General features: G+C 47.9%; 1 protein-coding gene across 1 annotated transcript in view; it reads left to right on the top strand.

Annotated features, from left to right (window-relative positions):
• Positions 1 to 11,478, top strand: part of COG7 (component of oligomeric golgi complex 7) — an 86,064-nt gene extending 74,586 nt beyond the window's left edge. Inside the window, exons 16-17 of the mRNA XM_020874096.2 lie at positions 7,699 to 7,842; positions 11,075 to 11,478. Coding sequence (XP_020729755.1) covers positions 7,699 to 7,842; positions 11,075 to 11,241 — 311 coding nt within the window. The 3' untranslated portion in view covers positions 11,242 to 11,478. The remainder of the gene's footprint in view (positions 1 to 7,698; positions 7,843 to 11,074) is intronic.
• Positions 11,479 to 17,659: the final 6,181 nt, after the last annotated feature.

Genomic DNA, 17,659 nt, shown 5'->3' with positions numbered 1-17,659 from the left:
TCAGGCACTCTATCAGATCCCTTGAATCTATTTGTCACTTCCACTGTATAATCATAAGGGATTTGGTTTAGGGCATACCTGAATGGTCTAGTGGTTTTCTCTACTTTCTTCAGTTTCAGTCTGAATTTGGCAATAAGGAGTTCATGATCTGAGCCACAATCAGCTCCCAGTCTTGTTTTTGCTGACTGTATAGAGCTCCTCCATCTTCGACTGCAAAGAATATAATCAGTCTGATTTCAGTATTGACCATCTGGTGATGTCCATGTGTAGAGTTGTTTCTTGTGTTGTTGGAAAAGGATGTTTGCTATGATCAGTTCATTCTCTTGGCAAAACTCTGTTAGCCTTTGCCCTGCTTCATTTTGTACTCCAAGGCCAAACTTGGCTATTACTCCAGGTATCTCTTGACTTCCTTCTTTTACATTTCAGTCCCCTATGATGAAAAGGACATCTTTTTTTGGTGTTAGTTCTAGAATGTTTTGTAGATCATCATAAAACTGTTCAACTTCAGCTTCTTCAGCATTAGTGGTTGGGGCATAGACTTAGATAACTATGATACTGAATGGTTTGCTTGGAAATGAACAGAGATCATTCTGTCATTTTTGAGATTACAAAAATATTTAATGCAGTATACAGTATGAGTCCAGTAAAGAAAAAAAAAACCAAACTGCTATGTGTATAAGTGCAAGAAGAAAAGACTAGGGGACTTCCTGGGTATCCAGTGGTTAGAACTTTGGACTTACACTGCCGAGGATATTGGTTCAATCCCTAGTTGGGGAGCTAAGGTCTGTTAAGCTCTGTGGTGAGGCTAGAAAAAAAGACTGGAGAGCGCTCACCACCACTGTTAGTCGGTGTATCCACTTTGAAAACAGTTTGGCATTTTCTAATAAGAGTGACAGTTTGCATACCCTCAGCCTATCAGGTTTACTCCCAGGTGTATATCCTAGAACGTCTTCCATAGGTGCCCCCATATTTATCTGTAAGGGTATTTGTGGTGACTTGGTACTAGCCACAAACTGGAAGCAAGCGAAATATCCATCAACAGTGAGTGGACACCTACATTATGGTGCCGTCATGGGATGAAGTAGTGTGCAGTATTAAAGGTGAACAAGCTACAGCAATGCATATAATGACTTGAATGTTCCTTACAAACATATTATCAAGCAAAAGAGGTAAGACAGAATGTGCACAGCCAAAGCTTGAAGGCTTGCTGGGGGATGCGTACCTGGGGGAAGCTGCAGAGCATGGTACCTGCGATCCTGCAACGTGTGATTGGAGAGGCGTGTGGGAGGTTTCAGGTCCTGGCAGAGGCCTTTGTCTTGAACGTAGAAGTCATTGCACTGGCATTGGCTTTGTGGTTGTTCTGTAAGACGTGTAATTTTTTTTTATATGTTCTACCACATGCATGATATATCTCATGACTTGTACAAGAAGAAAACCAAAGATTAGACCCTAGGAGTATAAATTGATAAAGATTGTCTGGAGGGTGATTTCCATCAACAGCTAAAGGACACCCATCCTTTTTGATCCAGCATCTCTTCTGCATGCCCGTCCTAGAGGGATCCATGTTTGTATGCCCACAAAGGTGCATATGAGGCAGTTCAGTACACAAAATTAGAAAACCCAAATGTCTATTACTCAGGGAGTAGATAAGTATATTGTGGTGTATCCATAATGTTGAAAATTTCTTTTTTATTTTCTTTATGAGAGGTAGAACTGTTTGTACTTAGAGATAAGGTCTTCAAAAATACGGATTTTATATATTGTTAAGACAGAAAAGATCTTTTATTGTTAAGATCTGTTATTGTTAAGACAAAAAAGCAGGTACAAAATAATACATACAGTATTATTTATGTTTTGAAAATACCCCACCTCACCAGAAATGTCTATTTCTGCATGCATGTTTGCATGTAAAAGTATTGAATATGGATCTGGCAGAATATGAACCAAACTCTCTTCCCTTGTGGTTGATGAATTTCTTTAGTATTATGTTTAGATTCCTTTCTAATTATCTTTTGTGTATCTACTGTAGGTTTTTGTTTTGTGGTTACCATGAGGTTCACATATAATAGTCTCTGTGTGTGTGTGTGTGTGTGTGTGTGTATACACACTTCAGTATATTTTAAATTGGTGGAAACTTAAACTTGAATGCATTTTAAAAAACTCTACATTTTTACCTCCCCTATCACATTAAATTTTTATGTCATATATCTTTTTGAGTATCCCTTAGCTAATTTTTTAAGTTAATTTTACTACTTTTGTATTTTAACTTTCATACTAGTGTCTACTGCATTTACTATATATTTACCTTTTACCAGAGAGATTTTTATTTCATGTTTTCTTATTATTAGTGCCTTTTCTTTTCAGCTTAAAGAAGACCCTTTAATATTTCTTGTAAGGCTGGTTTAGTCGTGATGAACTCCTTTAACTGTTACTTGTCTTGAAAACTTTTTATCTCTGTTTCAGTTCTGAATGATAGCCTTGCGTGATGGACTGTTCTTGGTTGAAAGTTTTTTTCCTTTCAGCACTTTGAATATAACATGCCAGCCCCTCTGACTTGAAGAGTTTCTATTGAAATATCAGCTGATAAAAAAAAATTAGCTGATAATCTTATGAGGTTTCCTTGCATATAGCAAGGTTGTTTTTGTTTTTTTTTCCCCATTGCATTTAAGATTCTCTCTTTAACTTTTGACATTTCACTTGTGAAGTCTGTTGGTGTGCTTCTCTTTGAATCCATCTTATTTGGAACTCAGTCCTGGATCTTGATTTCTGTTTCCTTCCTCAGGTTAGGGAAGTTTTCAGCCATTAGTTCTTCAAATAAATTTTCTGCTCATTTCTCTCTTCTCCTTCTGGAACCCCTATAATGCAAACGTTATTCTACTCGATGTTGTCCAATAAGTCTCTTAAGTCATCCTCACTTTTTAAAATTCTTCTTTCTTTTTGCTGATCTGTTTGAATGACTTCCACTGCTCTGTCTTCTAGGTTAGTGATTCGTTCTTCTAATTCAACTAGTCTCCTGTTGAATCCCACTAATGTATTTTTCAGTTCATATTCTTGAGCTCTATTATTTCTGTTTGGTACTTTCTTATATTTCCCTCTTTTTGTTGATATTCTCACTGTTCATCCATTCTTTGCCCAAGTTGGGTGACCAACTTTATGACCATGAGTTGGAACTCTTTTTCAGATAGATGACTTATCTCTGTTTCATTAAGGCATTTTTCTAGGTTCGGTCTCTTTCATTTGGAAACTATTCCTCTGTTTCCCATTTTGCTTGACTCTCTGTGCTGACCTCTAGGTAACAAGCGAAAGAGCCCCCTCTGCCAGGCTTGAAGGAATGGCTCTGTGTAGGAAATGAACCTTATCATTCAGCTTCGCCCTAGCTCTTGGTTGTCTCTTACACCTTTATGATTGTCCAGGAAGCCTGATTTTTTTCTTGATGGGTCCCAGAATGTGCCAAGACCTGTCTGTTCCTAAGGGGGTGATTACATTGAGCACCCAGATTCAGGCTGCTTGGAAGCCAGATCTGCAGGTAACAGCTTTTAAAGTATGCAGGGGCTGCAGTCACAGTCCCTGCTGACCTCCAGACTGGGAGATCTGGTCTGGAGGTGTCTCATGGGCGACAGCTGCAAGAATGGGGCCTTCAGAGGAGTGTGGAAGCTCCTTGCTGGTAGGCACCGGTGAGCCGAGGTGAAGCCAAGGGAGGGTGCCAGAGTGATGTCTCCCTGCCTGTTTTCCCTGAGGGCACCTTGTCGCCCTCAGGTGTGTGGCAAACCTGAGACCAACCCCGCAGGTTGAAGCATCAGGACAATTATTTTTCACACGCAGACGGGTTGTGTTTCAGTCTCCTATGTGGTGTCCTGGGTGTGGTATCCTGTGAGAATACCACAGAATTTTCTGATAGAAAAATGTTCAGCATTTTCTGAGAAAAAAAAGCTCAGCGTTTTCTGATAGAAGAAGGGCTTTTTGTCATAATGCATCAGAATCTACGCCTTAGAGTTGATGTGTTTTGTGTTAGTGTCACAGCATAAAAGCATATTACAAGGCTTAAGGATTCAGGTCTCTTTGTAGAGTTATCACTGCTCTACAATGAATGAAAGCCGCTGTGCTTGTGTTTTGATTGGACATCCCTTTGGTGTCAGTTGTTTGAAAGTCAGTGATACTTGCCACTGAAACTCACATCTATAGACTTATTACATACTGCCTTGGAACTTTGTTTTTAAGTGACACTATGCATACAGACTTCATTTCTTTTTCTATCAAGAAATGTACTTAATTCTCTGTGTTATCCTTGACTCTTTAAGGGCTGTGCTATAATGAGAATATGTTCTGTCTTACTGTTAAACTCTAATTATGTATACTTTCTAAGACAGTCCTCTGGACCCTATAAATGTGAATTTTGATGTAATAACTGCTAATAAAATTATACTGAAACAGTAAAAAACAAAAGTTAAAATGTTAAAATGACTTTCTGATTGCTATGGTCCTGCAGGCCCCAGGATCACAAGCCCCTCTGGTCATCAGTCAGGCAACCGGCGTTCCCTGTGGGGAACCAGCGTTGGCAAGGTTGGGAAGGAGCGCGGGGGACAGGGCACATCTGCTTTCAGTGGTGCAGGAGGAGAGCGTGGGGGGCCCACACCCTCAGCTTTCAGGAGGCTGTGTCTCCGCATGCCCCTCTGCACCCCGAGGGGGGGGAGAGTGCAGAATGGCGTTTTCCAGCACCTCTCCCACCCCAGGATAACCCTGGATACTCCCGGCCCCTCTGGCCGAAGCTTTAAGACTAGCAACTGCATTTCCTTCATGTGTAATCCGGTCACCTCTCAAACTGCTGCCTTTGCTCTGGTTCCCAGGGTGAATCTCTGTGTTCGAGCTCCTCAACAGGAGTATCTCAGATCCCCACAGCACCCCGGGTCTCACTGGTTTCAGAGCTGGATGTTTTGGGGACCTCGTCTGACTGGGGTGGGTCCCAGGGTTGGGGCACCGGATGTGGGGCACAGACAGACCCTTCGCTCCTCAGGGAGGGGCTCTGCCCGTGAGATCCCTCCCTGCTATGTGCGGGTTTTGCTGAGGCTGTGTCTCTGCCTCTCCAGGGGGAAGAGGTGAGTTCAGGGTCTTTGTGTATCACCATCTTGATTCAGGGCTCTAAGTGATTTTTACTTTCATCTAATGGCTAATATACCTTTTAATTTTTAAGAGGAAGATCTCTTGTTGCCTTCCCCTTTTATTTTTTAATTAAAAAATTTTTATTTATTTATTTCTGGCTGCATAGCATCTTTATTGCTGTGTGTGGGCTTTCTCTAGTTGCAGGGAGCAGGGGCTACTCTCTAGCTGCGGTGCTCCAGATTATCACGGGGTGGGGGGGTGCTTCTTGCAGAGTGCAGGCTCTAGAGCGCACACAGGCTTAGTTGCCCTGTGGCATGTGGAATCTTCCCAGATCAAGGATCGAACTGTGTCCCCTGTATGGGCAGGCAGAGTCTTAACCACTGGAGCAGTCAACTCATATGCTTTTTAAGTTTAAAGAAATGTTAGGGGCTTCCCTGGTGGTCCAGTGGTTAAGAATCTGCCTTGCAATGCAAAGGATGCCGGTTTGACCCCCGGTCCGAGAAGCTCCCACGTGCCTGAGGGCAGCTGAGCCCGTGTGCTGCAGCTACTGAAGCCTGTGTGCCCTAGACCCTGTGCTCCTCAGCGAGAGAAGGCACTGCAGTGAGATGCCCAAGCATCGCAGCTCGAGAGTGGACCCCGCTACCTGCAAATGGAGAAGGTCTGTGCAGCGACAAAGACAAGCCACCACCAAAAATAAATGTTTTGCTTTAAAATGCTCCCAATAGAAAACAAAAGAAGGAAAACCTTAAAAAAATGTTTAAACTATTTTTCATGGAACTTTACACACACACAAGTCATGAGAATAGTACAATGAAATCCCAGACACTTACCACCTGGGTTTAAGAATGGCTTCTTGTTTCATATATTCTGCTTACCTTTTTTGCTAGAGTATTTAAATCAAATCCTAGGCATCGTGTTACTTCATCCAGAAATACTTCATTTTGTATCTTTTACTGATAAGGATTAAATTCGGGTTCAGATTCTTTGGCAAGAGAATGTAGTGCTGTATTTATTGTATGTTGCCTTACATGAGAAAGAGCATAATATCTTGTTGTTTCACTGCAGATACTCATATAGAGATTTAGTGAGTATGTGGTGGTTTCCATTCACTCACTTGTTTATTAATTGTTTACCATGTGCTTGGCTCTGGGTTGAACATTGTTAAGAAGGAAAAAAACTTTCCAGTCATAAAGTAACACTGTAACAATGGTTGAAAACATAACAAAAAAAAGAAGCTGACCTGGGTAATTTTTTGTTTTCAATCTTTCATCCAGTATGTTATTATGAAAATTTTCAAGCATACAAAAAATTGGAAAGAGTTACCCAGTGCACTAGCATTCCAGTCCTCATATTTTTTCTTTTTTAAAGGTTTTATTGAGGTACAGTTGATTTACAGTGTTGTGTTAGTTTCTCATGTACAGCAGACTAATTCAGTTACACATATATATATAAATTCTTTTTCATATTCTTTTCCAGCATTTTAACAGTGAAAGTTTTATGAAGCAGGTGGTTAAACCGCCAGTAGGAACTTTTTGGCTTAGATATGGGCTCCCCTGGTGGCTCAGACGGTAAATGCAGGAGACCTGGGTTCTATCTCTGGGTCCTATCCCTGGGTCGGGAAGATCCCCTAAATAAGGGAATGGGTACCCACTCCCTTATTCTTGCCTGGAGAATTCCACAGACAGAAGAGCCTGGCGGGCTACAGGCTTAGATAATATGATAAGTAGGAGGGAGATTTAAAAATAGTTTCCATGAGGAAATTGAACTTCAGGAGCTGTAAAGTGATGTGTCCAAGGGTTGCCCACCCAGTGTGCTAGAGCAGACACCTGCAAGAAGGTTGCAGGCTCCCTGTGTCATGGTCCTCTTCCTTGGTGGAGGTACCTGTTTTGGCCACAGGGAATTGGGAGGTCTTTGGAGGCAGCTGGAGCTGCCGTGGAGTCATGATTCTGGGCAGAGGAGGCAAGTGTTGCCCAGGTGTGGGTGCTGGGCCCTAGGAGGCTGCCCTCCCCCCATCTGACCTGGGTTACAGACAGGGGGGTCAGCTCCTGGTCTGCTAGTCGTCTGATGGGCAGGCACAGAACTCCTCCTGGCATGTGTGGCTGCATCAGCCCCCAGTCTTTGAGACTGCTAAGGGTGTCCCACCTCACCTGACTGCTTTCTTTTCTGAATCCTCACTGTACTGAATCAATACCAGTTGACCTAAGATGTACCTGTCTTCTGTTTCCTGTGTTGCCCACTGAGACCATAGCTTTGTATATACATGCAGCACCTATCATGGCCCTGGTCACCTGGAACAGCCTTGTACAAGCTGGTGAAAGTGAACGTGTTAGTCACTCAGTTGTGTCTGATTCTTTGCAACCCCATGGACTGCCACCCTTTAGGCTCCTCTGTCCATGGAATTCTCCAGGCAAGAATACTAGCGTGGGTTACCATTTCCTTCTCCAGGGGAGCTTCCCGACCCTGGGATCAAACCTGGATCTCCTGCATTGCCTGCAGATTCTGTACCATCTGAGCCTCGGGGAAACCTGTGCAAGCTGTCAGTGGCCAGTTTTTCCTGACCAGGCTCTGCTTCTTTGATGACAACTGTCTTTCCCTCTCCAGGGGACGAGCTGCCGGAGCTGGACAACATGGCTGACAATTGGCTGGGCTCCATCGCCAGAGCCACGATGCAGACCTACTGTGATGCCATCCTGCAGATCCCCGAGCTCACCCCACACTCCACCAAGCAGCTGGCCACCGACATCGGTGGGTCCCCACGGCGGGCAGGGGAGGGCCTGCTCTCCAGGAAGGTCGCCCCAGGTCTCCTCTCAGCTTCAGCTCGGGGTTGGTCTAGGAAGCTTTGTTAAAAATGCAGATTCTCCAGTCCCCGCCCCCAGAGGTTCTGACGTGACAAGTCTGGGTGGAAGCCTGGGCACCAGTAGTTTGCCAGATGTCCCCGGGGATTCTCATAGCTGCCAGGGCCGAGAGCCGTGCAGGGGCGCCTTGGTGAGACACAGTGGGATGGGTGAGGCAGACTGGTGTGATGCCAGCCTGCCTTGCCTTGCCTTGCCTTCTGCTCGTCCATATAATCATCATCCCAACTGACGTTGATTAAGCGCTCACTACGCGCAGGCATGCAGGTGCTAGCCAAGCTCTCGCGCCCACTGTCTTATGCAATCCTCAAAACTCCCCTGTGAGGTCGGCGCTCCTGCCTTCAGCGCTCTGATAAGGAAACGGGGCACAGAGCACTTGCGTCACAAGGCCACCTTGCCAGGGTCACCCTGCAGTCTCCACCCTGAGTACCTGCCTGATTCCCAGGTCAAGGGGCGTGTGCCCGTCTCCTCCCGCTGGCGCACATCCCTGGAGGTGATGCCGCCCTGGGGGGAGGTGCTCTGAGGTTGGGGTGCTGCAGGCAGATGGTTGGAGTGTCTCCCCAGTCTCTTAGTATCATTCCACTGACTTGCCGGCTCTTTCGCTGGAGGCAGCTCTTGGAGCAGTCAAGGGAGTGGGTGGTGGGAGCCTTGAAGAGTAGCAGCCTGGGGACCCAGTCAGGGCTTTGAGTGAGCACAGGGCCAAGCCAGCCTCTGGTTTTGCCGAAGCAGAAATAGAAGTGAGATGCTTTCCTCCGGGTCTCAGGGCAGCGAGCGACGGAGCCAGGCCTCCAACCCAGCTGCGTGACTCCCCTCGCGGTGCTCATTTGTGGCCAGCTCTCAGCAGTTACAGAGCAGCGGCCAGCTCTCGTCCTGTCACGGGGCACGTGTTCAGAGAAGAGATGAAGAGGTCCCCATGTTCATCAGTGGTCCCTGTTAGTACAGGCGGGAGCAGAGGGGAGAACCAGCAGAACTAGCAAGTGAGATTTGGGGGCAGCCCCTAGAGTCCACTTGTCCACACGTCGCCTTCCCCCACTGTTCAGCTCCCATCCAGATCCACCTGTTCACTCGCTCAGCAGTGACTGAGCATCTGCTGCATGGCAGCCGTCGTGCTAGGAGATGGGATAGAACCAGAGAGGTTTGGACAGTTTCTGTGCTCACTGAGCTTCCACCGTGAGGGAGTGAGTGGGCTCAGGGCCCAGGAAGCTGCCTGGTGGTATCACAGTAGGAAGCGGTGAGGTCTATGGCAGCGCATGGACATTTTATTTTACTTTTTTCATTTATTAGTTGGAGGCTAATTACTTCACAACATTGCAGTAGGTTTTGTCATACATTGACATGAATCAGCCATGGAGTTACATGTATTCCCCATTCTGATCCCCCCTCCCACCTTCCTCTCCACCCGATTCCTCTGGGTCTTCCCAGTGCACCAGGCCCGAGCACTTGTCTCATGCATCCAGCCTGGGCTGGTGATATGTTTCACTATAGATAATATACATGCTGTTCTCTTGAAATATCCCACCCTTGCCTTCTCCCGCAGAGTCCAAAAGTCTGTTCTGTACATCTGTGTCTCTTTCTCTGTTTTGCATATAGGGTTATCATTACCATCTTTCTAAATTCCATATATTTGTGTTAGTATGCTCTAATATTCTTTATCTTTCTGGCTTACTTCATTCTGTATAATGGGCTCCAGTTTCATCCATCTCATTAGAACTGATTCAAATGAATTCTTTTTAACGGCTGAGTAATATTCCATGGTGTATATGTACCACAGCTTCCTTATCCATTCGTCTGCTGATGGGCATCTAGGTGCGCATGGACATTTTAAAGACACAAAGTTAAGCATTGAAACAAAAACACTTTTGCTGTCTGGACAGAAGATGTTGTGGTAGATCGTGGGCTGCTGCTTCGCAGGTCCTAGCCTGCAGTCGAGGGGAGCCCACAGTTTTATGGGTGCACATGGACCAGAGGCAGGTGCCTGACTAGTTGTTGGTGCCCTTCCTGGGAAATGGCTTGTCTGAGGGGGCCGTGGGGTCGGGCAGCCAGGATAGAGCAGGCACCGTCTACAGGCTGTGCCCTGAGCTGGGTCTCGGAAAGAAGACCCAGGGAAGATAGAGCCATGCTGGAGCACCAGCCTGTCAGGGAGGAGAGATTGACGCAGGCGGTGATCAGAAAGTAGGGAGGAACTTGCTGGGTGATGTGTCTCCCAGCCCCTGGAGCAGGAAGAGAGGGAGGAGCCGGAGAGCGCTGGCCGCGCTGCCCAGGAAGGAGGAAGGGAAAGAACGCCCAGTTATCGACCACCTGCGTCACATGGGGTGTGTTCATGGTCCTTGTCCCACTTCACCCCCTGAGCGATGCTGCCCCAGGGTACTGACTGCCTCCACGGGTGGAAGCGGGGACACGAGAGGGCGGAGGAGTCACCGAGGTCACCCCGGCCTTGGAAACTCTGTTTTCTCATCTACTCTGCCTGAGCTCGCCTGCCAGTTAGGATGGGGGGTGCTGCTTTTCAGAAGGACAGGCCCCTCATACCGTCTTGGAGACTCATCGACTGGGCCTGGGGATGGGCTTGGGAATCTGTCTTCACTTGTACCCCAAGGGGTTATATCTGGAATGTGTGGAAACCACATTATCCCGGGGATTGCCCCCAGCACCAGCTGCATGCCGCCTGTAGGGGCTCTGCAGGAGCTGCTTAGATAAACCCTGTGTCTCCTGCCCCCTTGGGTTTTCCTTGTGGTCAGCGGGGGCCACTGGGGAGCCGGGCTGGGAACCCAGGAGTTCTCAGGGTAGAGTTTCAGCTGAGGTCGGCTGATGGGGCTGCAGAGATGAGTGTGTGGTGGCGATGTTGGCGACTGCTTCATTCATTTAGAATTCCTAGACCTGGGCCTGGGCCGAGCTCGCAGTCATATTTGACTGTCCTGTAAAGCACCGTCAGAGTGAAGGCCTGCAGGCTGAGAGCAGGCGTGGCAGCCAGCATCGGGGCAGGGGAAGGGGGGGTGGGAACGGGTTGGGGCAACGTCTTGTTTCTTTTTTTTTTTTACGTCTTGTTTTTTACTCCGGGGAGGTCCTCGGGGCTCGTCCACTTGGTCCTGAGTCTGTTGGTCTATGTCTGTCTGCTCCCCACCCCACAGACTACTTGATCAATGTGATGGACGCCCTGGGCCTGCAGCCGTCCCGCACCCTCCAGAACATTGTGATGCTCTTGAAGGCCAAGCCCGAGGACTACAGACAGGTCAGCAAAGGCCTGCCCCGTCGCCTCGCCACCACGGTGGCCGCCATGCGGAGTGTGGACTACTGACCCCTACGCCCCCGGCTGACAAGAGGGTCAGAGCCACAGGACTCTTCAGAATGGACTTGCTCTAAAAATCCACCTGGGATTGGGCAGAACTTGTTTCAAAAGGACTTGGTTCATTTGTATAATTTTTTTTAAAAGGCTATAAATTAGAGGTTAATTATTTATTAGGAATTTTCAGATAATTTTTTTAAATGATTCCATCTTGAAAGTGCAATTAATAAATACTATGAAATGAAAGAAGACCGTTTTCTTTCTGTCTTTACTCAGTGAATATTTGGGTGCTTCCCATGTGTTATGCTGTCCACACTGGGATTCAGCTGTGAAGGAGGTCAAAGCGGGAAGGGACAGAGAATTGGCAGGTAAACTGACTAAGGTCTGGCTTCCCTGGTGGCTCAGAATGGTAAAGAATCTGCTTGCAATGTGGGAGACCCAGGATTCGATCCCTGGGTTGGGAAGATGCTCTGGAGAAGGGCATGGCAATTCACTCCAGTATTCTTGCCTGTGGAATTCCATGGACAGAGGAGCCTGGTGATCTAAGTCACGAAGAGTCATCCTCGATTGAGCGACTAACACTTTCACTTTCCTTTCGGACTAAGATCATCCCAGATGTTAGTGCTGGAGGCCCAGAGGGCATCAGGTAGCAGTGGCCTGGGAAAAACTGGGCGGGCAACCCCGGGACCTAAAGGATGAGGGCTGTGCCTGGTGACGAGATCTGGAGGAGTGCTCAGGCTGAGGGCAAAGGTGGAGCAGGCCCTGGGCATGTCCACGGTCGGCAGTGGGAAGTGGGAAGCTGGAGATAAGGTCAGGGAGGAAAGAGGGGTAGATCATAGCAGGTCCTGCAAGCCATGGTAAGGACTTTGGCTTTCTCTTTTTCAAAAAACCTGCCAGGTGATGTAGATTCTGTCAGGTTTTTTTCTTTTTTTTTTTAATTAACTTTTGACGGAAAATCCCCGTTGCTGCACGCGGGCTTTTCTCAGTTGCAGCAAGCGGTGGTTACTCTTCGTTGCAGGCTCAGGCTTCTCACTGCGGTGGCGTCTCCTGTTGCAGAGCACAGGCTCTAGAGCACGGGGCTTTAGTAGTTGCTGCACATAGGTTCAGTAGTGGTGGTTGCCGGGTTTTCGAGCACAGCCTCAGTAGTTGTGGCTCGCAGGCTTAGTTGCTATGTGGCATGTGGCATCTTCCTGGCTCAGGGATTGAACTCGAGTCTTCTGCACTGGAAGGCAGATTCTTTACCACTGAGCCACCAGGAAGCCCTCTATCAGGGCTTTTTTTTTCCTTGTCAATAGCTTCTGATTCTGTTAAGATTTTAGTTCTCTATAAGTAATGGAATAATGTAATTTGAGTGACTTAAATAAGAATTGATTTTCACTAGTAACAGTCAAATGGTGGTGGCTATGGGCAACAAAGGTCCATCTGGTCAAGGCTATGGTTTTTCCAGTGGTCATGTATGGATGTGAGAGTTGGTCTGTGAAGAAAGCTGAGCGCCAAAAAATTGATGCTTTTGAACTATGGTGTTGGAGAAGACTCTTGAGAGTCCCTTGGACTTCAAGGAGATTCACCCAGTCCATCCTAAAGGAGATCAGTCCTGGGTGTTCATTGAAAGGACTGATGCTGAAGCTGAAACCAGTACTTTGGCCACCTCATGTGAAGAGTTGACTCATTGGAAAAGACCCTGATGCTGGGAGGGATGGGGGCAGGAGGAGGAGGGGACGACAGAGGATGAGATGGCTGGATGGCATCACCGACTCGATGGGCATGAGTTGAGTAAACTCTGGGAGTTGGTGATGGACAGGGAGGCCTGGCATGCTGCAATTCATGGGGTTGCAAAGAGTTGGACATGACTGAGCGACTGAACTGAACTGAACTGAACTGATGGGCACTGATTTAGTGGCTGGACTGAGTCAGGACCAGCCTCTCTGATCTTGACGTTTCCCTACAGGCCTGGTGCCTCATCCTCCTGCAACTAGGTACAGCATCTTCATTCAGAGAGAAAGGAGGCAGAGAGGGGGTGGCAGAGCAGCAGTTCTATCCCTTCCACTGGGGAGGCAGAGGCCTTCCCAGAGCCCCACCCGTGACTTCCTTCCAGGCCTCATGGCCATGTTGGGTCACCAGGCATCTCCCCAGCTGCAAGCAAGTCTGGGAGCACAGGAGCAGGACTGACGTCCGCCAGGCTGGACAGCTCTGTTGTGGGGCATCCTGTGCTGTGGGGTGTTGAGCAGCATCACTGGCCTGCACCCACTGGATGCCCTAGTTGTGACAACCAACAGTGCCTCCAGACATGGTTCAGGAGGCAAAACCACCTCTAGTAGAGAAACCCTGGCTTAGACCATGCAGCATTTCTTGCTGCCTGAACAAACGGGGAGAAGGGGAGGCAGCCGAGTCTCTCACAGGCTCCTTTTGAAGTGAACTGCACTGTGTTCTGAGCCTGGGTGGGCTTTCCTTGTTTCCTAGCCTTTGCCTCACATTCCCGTGGAGCCCGGGAATATTTCACACACAAAGGAACTGCAGGTTGGAGAGCTCTAAGGGGCTTGCCCAGAGGCACTCAGCGGCCATGTGCAGAGCTGGGAGCCCAGAGGCGCCAGCTCCACCTAATCCCACCCAGCTCAGCCTGCCCATGCCAGCCCCCTGGGAGGGGCATCGCTGTGACCTCGGCCTCTGAAACAGCCCCACCAGGCTGCCAGGGCCGGGTCTCCCTCTGGGTCTGTCTCCTGGGGATTCCCACACCTTCTGTTTCTCCACATCGTTGGAAACAGTTTGGCTGGCCCTAAAAGAGCATCAGCTGCAAGCTCACACCAAGAAAAATATTTTGGTTTCTCACGTGGTGGATCACAGACGTCCATGGCAGGGATCAAGCCTGGCTCCTCCCTCGAAGTGGGAGCTGGAGACCTGGAAGGTGGAAAGTGCTGCTTTGAAGTGGAAACCTCTTTGCAGGGACCTCTGCCAGTGTCGGTGAGCGCCGCTAAGACAGGCTCGGGCTTGGTTCCAGCTTTGCCACCATCCAGCTGCGTGACCTTGGGAAAGTCATTCACCTCTCTGAGCCTTGTTTCCAAATCTGGAAAACAAGGGTCAGGATGGTACCTAACTCATAGGATTATTTGAAGAGTGCTTGAGATGAGATGAAGGGCTTCCCTGGTGGCTCAGAAGTAAAGAATCTGCCTCCAATGTGGGAGACCCAGGTTCGATGCCTGGGTGGGGAAGATCCTCTGGAGAAGGGAATGGAAACCCACTCCAGAATTCTTGCCTAGGGAATTTCATGGACAGAGGAGCCTAGCGGGCTGCTGTCCATGAGGTCCAGAAGAGACAAGACTGAATGACTAACAGCACATGTTAAGTGTATAATAGATGCTAATTCCATAGTTCTCCAGCATCTGTAATTTACTTTCCCACTGGGGATAGTGGTAGGAATTACAGAATGCCATTCCTGGGTAATTTTGGAACTGCTCGACTAATCTTTCAGGCTCTGAAGGGCTAGAATAGGATAGCCCTTCTCCCTTCTAGATCCGGAGGGGAGCGTAATGCCCTTCTGCTGACTCAGAGCCTGCTTTCAGAGGTGGGGCCATCACCCATCTTTACTCCAACCCTCAGTACTCCCCAGGAGAGGATAGCACCTGATGCCCATGTCAGCCTGGTCCTTTTTCTACAAGCAACTCTGGGGGCCGGAAGCTCCTCCCACTCTTGGTTCCACGTGTCTCTGAGCAAAACCTTTCATAGGAGTCTGTAAGGGACTATCTGCCATAGACCCCCACCCTGGGCAGGCCAGGTAGCATCTCCCATCCTCAGTTGCAGTGATTGGTTCAGGATTAGCATGTGGCCCAGGCTGATCCAAATGAGCCTCATTCTCAAAATTTTTGCTAGGAAAATTTTCTTCCTATTGTGTTGCTGAGCTGAGGAAATGAGTCTGGGACTAAAAGGGAAAGAAAAGCTCATGGAGAGAAACTATGTAAAACAGATGTCAACACAGAAGATAATAAAGCCGGTAGCTGGAGAAATCACTAGATTGAGGTAAACCCCTGGATACAGCCTTGCCTGAAATCCCTGGACTTTAATTACAAGAACCAATGAATTCCCTTTTTAGCTCAAGTTCAAATTAACTTGTGACCAAAAGGCTGGTAAAAAGAGTTAGATAATAATCATTGCTCTGCCCCATAGCCTCAGATCAGATAATAAATATGAAAGCCCTGGGCTCCTCTGAGGAACTACTATTCTAATGATCACTGGTATTCTCATAGCAGCAAGAGGATGAGGCTGGAGTCTTGCCCTTGTCACTTAGGGTAATAGCAATCTAGTCTAGTAACTTACCTCTCCAAGCCTCAATTTATTTACTTATAAAATGGGATGATCATATTTCTCAGTGGTTATGAGAATTCAATGAAATAAGACTTACAAAGTATACAGTTGGCCTGGTGCCTGGCATGCGGTAAGTGTTTGATACAATACAGTCATTGTTTAAAGACAACAACAAATAATAGTGAGTGTGGTGACAACTACCACTGCTAATAATAAAAGTCCTAGTCGTGGTAGTAAGTGTGATAATTACCAAGAATTGTTGACTCCAGCCTGCAGACTCAGTCTGGCTCTGAGCTGGGAAACCTGGCTTCCCCCAGATCCGCCCCACTCAATCCCTAGCAGTGCTGCCTTTGACTGGAGTGGCACCGCCTTCCTCCACAGGTGCCGTTGTGGGCACTTAAAGGGAGCACAGCTTGTTTGCCTTTCAGGCCAAGGACTCTGGTGTTCTAGACCAGCAGGACTGAGACGCCCTGGTCCCAGGCTTTGAAGCCAGCACTCATTCACCAGCAGGGCTGGCAGCTGACAGCAGGGCCCTGCAGTGGTGAACTGTCTGCAGCTGCCAGATCCCATCCTTGGTTGATAACGGCTCCTGATTCCTCTTTGGGAGGCCGACAGTATTGCCATGTTGTTGTTGAGTCACTAAGTCATGTCTGACTCTTTTGTGATCCAATGGGCTGTAGCCCACCAGGCTATGTGTTGCCATCTTTAGCAATTAAAAACACAGGAAACTCAGTTAAATTTGAATTTCAGAAAAACAATGATTTATTAGTATAATGTTGTTGTTGTTGTTCAGCTGCTAAGACATGTCCGACTCTTTGCAACCCCCTGGATTGCAGCATGCCAGGCCTCCCTGTCCCTCACTATCTCCCAGAGTTTGCTCAAGTTCATATCCAGTGAGTTGGTGATGCTATCCAACCATCTCATCCTCTGCCACCCTCTTCTTTTGCTTTTAATCTTTCCCAGAGTCAGGGTCTTTTCCAATGAGTCATCTGTTTGCATCAGGTGGCCAAGATATTGGAGCTTCAGCACCAGTCCTTCCAGTAAGTATTCAGGGTTGACTTCCTTTAGGATTGACTGGTTTGTTTTCTTGATTATACTAGTACAATATGCCCCCAATATTACATGGATGTCTACTAAAAAATTAATTTGCCTATCTAAAGTTCCAGTTTTGGGCTTCCCTGGTGGTTCATTGGTTAAGAATCTGCCTGTAATGCAGGGACACCAGTTCGATCCCTGGTCCGGGAAGATCCCACACACCACAGGGCAACTAAGCTAGTGCACCACAACTACACTGCCTGTGCTCTGGAGCCCTTGAGCCACAACTACTGAGGCCTGCTCGCCCTAGAGCTGATGCTCCACACAAGAGAAGCCACTGCGATGAGAAGCCCGTGCACCATAATGAGGAGTGGCCCTGCTTGCCAAAACTAGAGCAAGCCTGCACGCAGCAACAAAGACCCAGGCAGCCAAAAGTAAATTAAAAAAAAAACTTCCAGTTTAACTTGGTGGCCTATATTTTATGTGGCACCCCTAGGAACCATGTCCCCACCACCCTCAGACCACGTGGTTCTGCGGAGGGGCCAAGGGGCCTTAGGTATTGGCAGGGTCTGATCAATTCCGGCAGCCTACCAATGGGGCACACTGATTGGTTCAGAGGCTGGCATGTGACCCACTCAGTGACCAATGAGAGTCAGCCTGGGAGCTCGCAAGCCAATTGGAAAAGGGAGGCTCTCTCCTAGCTGGGTTTGCTAACCTGGAGATGTGAGTTTGCAGTTGCAAATGCCCTTTGCTGCTATAATATAAGGCGAGCCTGCCTGGGAAGGCAGAAGAGAACAGACATCCTTTGAGCTGCTGGAGATGCTTGTGATTAAGCCAGTTTTTAGTTTTAAGTATTTATCCCACCTTACCTCCTTCCCTCGCTCTCTCGGTTCTGGAAACCCAAAGAAATAAGTTGGACAACACTGAAAAAGGCATAAGGTCACTGTTTCAGGGACGACATGAAGGAAACTTAATCCCCAGCTTGGGCCTCTCCCTGGCCATGTCTCTGTTCTCAAGTCAGCACTGATGTCCTTCTACCCACCAGAGATGCATCAGGGCGCTCTGGATGCTCAGCCCGACAAAGAGGAAAACTACACTC

This window comes from Odocoileus virginianus, chromosome 33, assembly GCF_023699985.2.
Source record: "Odocoileus virginianus isolate 20LAN1187 ecotype Illinois chromosome 33, Ovbor_1.2, whole genome shotgun sequence".
In the NCBI taxonomy this organism is placed as follows: domain Eukaryota; kingdom Metazoa; phylum Chordata; class Mammalia; order Artiodactyla; family Cervidae; genus Odocoileus; species Odocoileus virginianus.
This window is presented reverse-complemented; position numbering and strand designations above follow the sequence as displayed.